This window comes from Alligator sinensis, unplaced genomic scaffold (genome assembly GCF_000455745.1).
Source record: "Alligator sinensis unplaced genomic scaffold, ASM45574v1 scaffold446_1, whole genome shotgun sequence".
Classification (NCBI taxonomy): Eukaryota; Metazoa; Chordata; order Crocodylia; family Alligatoridae; genus Alligator; species Alligator sinensis.
Window position 1 is genome coordinate 75,986 of NW_005843090.1, and position 5,053 is coordinate 81,038.

At 65.2% G+C, this 5,053-nt stretch overlaps 1 protein-coding gene across 1 annotated transcript in view; it reads right to left on the bottom strand.

The window, feature by feature from the left end:
- Window positions 1-1,166: 1,166 nt before the first annotated feature.
- Window positions 1,167-5,053, bottom strand: part of RECQL4 (RecQ like helicase 4) — a 30,035-nt gene continuing 26,148 nt past the window's right edge. The window contains exons 20-24 of the mRNA XM_006037257.2: window positions 4,582-4,754; window positions 4,146-4,323; window positions 3,545-3,719; window positions 2,038-2,146; window positions 1,167-1,406 (exon numbers count right to left, since the gene is read on the bottom strand). Of these exons, the coding sequence (XP_006037319.1) occupies window positions 1,285-1,406; window positions 2,038-2,146; window positions 3,545-3,719; window positions 4,146-4,323; window positions 4,582-4,754 (757 nt within the window). The 3' untranslated portion in view covers window positions 1,167-1,284. The remainder of the gene's footprint in view (window positions 1,407-2,037; window positions 2,147-3,544; window positions 3,720-4,145; window positions 4,324-4,581; window positions 4,755-5,053) is intronic.

Consider the following 5,053-nt stretch of genomic DNA (forward strand, 5'->3'; position numbering starts at 1 on the left):
TCGGCCCCCCCTTAGGGCGGGGGAGGCCCCAAGCGAGTCCCCAGCAGCAGCTGCCCCTGGCTGTGCCCGTCCCTGCATCGCCCCCTCCACCCCAGGAAAGCCCCCGTGTCTGGGCACAGCGCCCCGCCCGGGGGGGAGGCTCGGCTCGGCTTTAGCCAGCGGGCAGGAGTTAGTTCAAGCACTGCAGCCCCGAACCCTGGCACGCCTCCTTCCACACGGGGCAGTTTAAAGTGGCATAGAGCCGTGCACGTCTGTTAAGTCACGGCCATAAAACGCTTTAAATGGGCGGAAAAAAAAAAAAAAAAAGCAACTTGTGCACAGAGCCTAGGGCACCAGCCGGGACGAGGGGCACACGCGCACCGGGCAGGCGGTGTTTAACATGAACACCGGGGAGGTCTTTCCCCGCTATTAAAGGGGGAAACAGGGGGGCATTAAAGGGGGGCTCGTGGCCCCAGTGGCAGTGGGAGCTGAGAGCTCAGCCACATGCACCAGGGCTTGGACACGTGCGTGGAGGAAAGGGGCATCGATCGGTGGCGCTGGGGCAGGGAGCGAGGGGCATGGCCTCCGCACCAGCCCTGCCTGGACCCGTGCTGGGGGCTGCAGGGAGAGGAACGGGGGACAACCCTGCTCGGACCTGCAGCTCCGCGGGACATGGGATGGACCTGGGATCTGCTGCAGTCCACGGCGGCTCTTACATTCTTGTGCCTGGCCCTGCTGGCCGCACCGACCCCTCCCCTGTGCCCCGGTCCCTGCTGGCGCTGCCCACCCCGTCCTCCCCAGCACATGCAGAGCGGCCCCTCCGCCCCCTGCACCGTTAGGGCGCGTGGGGAGGCTGCCCGCAAAGACGGAACCGGTCCAGAAGGACGGGGCAGGGTCAGAACTGCCCGGGTTGGAGGCTGCTTGCCCAGACACCCAGCACCCCCCTGCCCTTACACTGGGACCACAGCAGCGTTCCCCAGTCTGCCCCATTTCCCAGGGCGTGTTGGCTGTTGACGAAAACCACACACCAGGGTCTCAAGGACTGGCCTTGGGAGCAAGGCAGCGATTTCTTTACCCAGTGGGAAGTCACTCCACATGCCCACGTCCCATCCTGCACCACCCCCACCCCCAGAGCCAGGCCACGGTGCCCACAGCACCGGGGCTGAGAAAAGAATTGGGACACTTTTAAAAAAGCTGCTGTGGTTTATTAGTTCCCTGACAAAACCAAACTAAACACTGTACAAGAGGGCAGAGAGCTCCAGGAGGTGACGCCGTACGGCCCAGCCCGCGCCCAGCCCCTGGGGCTCACTTCCAGCCCAGGATCTCCTCGGTGGCCAGGCGCATGAGCCGGTGGAAGTCGAAATGCAAGTATCTCCTCCAGAACCGGCGGTCTCGCCCGTAGACCTGCGCGGGGTAACACGGGCTCCCTGCGCAGAGGGGCCGAGCGTGAGCCCTTCTTCACCTAGTGCCGGGCCCAGGCAAAGGGGCCAAAGCTTTCAAGCGGCCAGAGCCGGGAGCACAGGCAGCTGCAGCCCAGTTGTGCCAAGCCCAGCACCAGGGCAAGGCAGATATCGCCCCATCCCACTGGGGGCTCTAGCAGGCTGTACTGATGGCCCTGGACCGATCAGATACGGGGGGGCTGAGCCTAGCAGCTCTGAAAGCCTGAGTCTCAGCTGCTGGAACCGGGGGAGGCAGCAATGGGGGCGGCTGCTGTGGGAGACAGCTCCCAGGCCGTGGCTGGAGGCGCTGGGGAACGGGAGCTGCCCGCTGCATGTGCAATGACTCCTCCCCGACAGCGCCCTGCTTCTCTGGTGCACGGGTTAGACCTGAGTTGGGGGTGCTGAGGGCAGAGGGGAAGTGCACAGCTCCTTGATGGGAGCTGCCCAAGACATGCATGTGTGCGGAGAACCAAAAACCTTTAAAGGAGTCGGGACCTGGAAACGAGGATGGGGTGTCGCGGAGGCTGAAGCAGGGGCAAAGGGGGCTGCCTGGGATGCTGGGGGAATTGTACTGGGCGAGCGGCCCAGGGAGGGAGACGGGGCCCCGGCCCCAACTCACCAATGCCGTGGAATATCCTGGCGATGGCTCGGCCGGAGAACTTCTCCTCGGGGCGGATGGACAGGAAATGCCGGATGTCTGCGCGGACCTGGGCTCCCCAGTCCTGCAGCTGTGGAGCAAACGCCGTGGTGCTGAGCATCGTAGGTGGGGGGAGCTTTGGGCACAATCCTGCTGCACCTGCAGAACTGCTCCCACCCCACAGATCTCCCTCCTCCTGCAGCTGCCCGGTGGGAAATGGGCCCCCAGCACTCAACCTGCTGCTCTCAGGACGCAGGCAGCTGGGTCTGGTCTCTCCTCCACACGCCCAACACAGCCAGGCTTGGGAATGAGGCGCTCTCCAGTTCAGGAGATGAAGGCGCCTCTGCCTCCGAGCACGGACGCGGCAAATAAACCCTCCACATGGCCCTCACAGGCTCCGTCAGCCCCCAGCAGCAGGCAGAAGCGGCTCCCTGTGCCGCAGCAGACCCAGGACACAATGCTGAGGGCTGGTCCCGGCTCTGACAGCAACATCCCCCTCGACTTGGGGGCAGGCAGCAAGAACTCACAGAACCAGAGCCGTGGGGCTGGCAGGGAGCTGCGGGGTCACATCCAGTCCCAGCCCAGCCTGAGGCAGGCTCAGCCCCGTCCAAACCAGCCTGGCCAAATCCATGTCTGACCTTGGAGTGACGTGACAGTCACCCCTGACACAGCCCCAGGCATCGCCCCTGCCCCGGGGATACAGGGGGGCCGCGGCCACCAACGTCCTGCTGCTGCCAGGGGGGCCGTGTACCCTCCAGAGAGCCCAGGTCGGGGCCGTGCCCCCACCGCAGAGGAAGGCAAAACCCCACAGTCCAGACCAGTCTGAGCAGGGGGGAAATCCCTTCCTGTGCCAGTGCAGCGCAGGGCTGAGCCTGAGTGCGGGGGCAAGACCCTCCAGCCAGGACCCAGCGTCTCTGGGGGAGGCTTAAAACCCCCACAATGTATGTAGCAGAAAGATGGGGGGGGGGCAGGATTCCTTCCCAGCCCCATGCAGCAACCAGCACAGCCCAGAAGCCTGGGACATCCCCACAGCAGAGCACGGGCATCGCTGTGCCTAGATCCTCCCCGCCCAGTGCTCGTCCACCCTCTCCTTGACAGAGTCCCCCCTTCCCTGGAGTCTCTTCCACGCCTTGCTGTTCGAGCAGCCCTGCTCCCCTACAACACCCCCCGCCCACGCCTGCACGTGAGGGACTGGCTGAGAGCGCCACACAGCTAGCGTGGCCTGCCTCCCTGCAGAGAGGAGAGCACGGGCACCCAAGTGACCCATCCCTTGGGCAGAAAGAGGACCCAGGAGCTGGATCTGAGCATGGGTCCAGGCTGCCAGCGTCCATCTCTGATCAGGACAGCTACTGGCTGCTTTGGAGGACGAGGATGAAAGCCAAGCAATGTAGAGTGACCTGTCCAGTCCTGCCCTGCAAGGCAGCCAGAGGAGCCTGGGGAGAGAAGCCCCAGGGCCGAGGAAACCAAGCTCCCTGCCTGCTGCCCTCACCTTCGTGTCACTGAGGTCGTCCTCATCCACCTCCTCCTCATCCCCTTTGCAGGCTGGCTCAGCCCCCTGGGTCACAGGCTCCTTCTCAAAGTAGTCCTTCAGCAAGGCCTTCAGCTGGGCGCTCTTCTCCTCGGCCCCGAGCTGCGAGGGCAGGTCCCAGGTCTGCAGAGCCACGCTGCCAGGGAAGGAGCATGAGCTGGGCTGGGGGTTGGATAGGGGAGGGGACAGGTGCACCTGCTCCCATCTCCCCTGCCCCAGTCGTTCAGGACCCGGCTCAAAGATCCCTCCCCGTGCTTCCCCGAAGTGCCCAGGAGTGCCCCCACCCCAGCAGCTCAGCTCCTGGCCCCTGCAGAGGATACAGGGTCTGGGTGCACTGGGGGGGCTCTTGCCCTGACCTTCGCATTCCCCTCCCATGAGCACCCAGCAGACTCCAGTGCCCCATCCTGGCTCCCCAGTGCCATGCTCCACCGCGGGCTCCCAGGGCCTGATGTTACATCCCAGGGGTTGGAGCTGGGTGAGACACCAGTGCCTGGCCCCATGCAGATGCCCTGAGAGAGGCAGCACGCATGGAGGGGCTCCCTGTGGCGTGGCCGGCGCTCACCGCTGGAAGGCGCGGAAGCAGGCTTGCAGCTGGTGCAGGGCGGCCGCCTCACGGGCGCTCACACGGCGATGCAGGAAGTCACACATGGCATCCAGCTCTGCGGGCGTGAGGTCGCCGGGGGAGCGCAGGTGGAAGGATGGCTCACTGAACTCCACCAGGACCCTGCTCCTGCCACGGCCTGGGGACACGGATGAGCACAGGTGACTTTGTGACGCGGGTGCAGCTGCAGCCCCAGCCCCGTTCAGGGAGCCCAAGCAGCCAGGGCTCCGCACAGACCGAGAGGAGCTGCAGCCTCCGGCAGCTCGGCCCTGGGTACAGCTGCGCCCAGGCATGTGACAGCTGCAGGCCTGGCCCTTGCAGAGGACATGGGGTCTGGGTGCAGTGGGGAGGGCTGAACACTGCACTCTGTTCCCCCCAGGACCTGGCAGCCCCTCACCTGTCTGCAATGTAGGGCTCCACTGGAGCTGGCGCAGGGCTCGCTTCACGGGCACCACCTCCCAGCCCATGGAGTCGCTCAGCGCCACCACGTCAAACTCCACGGAGCTGGCCTGCATGTGGTCCCTCCCTGCCAGGCGCTCCTGGGCCAGGAACACGGCCACGGGTGGGCAGCTGGGAGCAGGGGGCAACAAGGAAATTGGGGCGGGAAAACAGCAGAACCCAGAGCCAGCACCAGAGAGCAGGGGAGCAGCCATGGAGCCACAAACGCCGCCAAGTGTTGCCCTCCTGGCATAGCCCTGGGCTCGACCTTTTACCAGAGCTCCCAACCTCACTGGGGGAGGGGACAGAGGAGCTCACTTGTGCAAGGAGCTTTGCACATCTATGTACTTGCACAGGCTCTGCCTCCTGCCCCCACCCTATGGGCCCCGTGCCCCGCACCCGCCTGCCCCCAACACTCCAAAGGAAGGGCA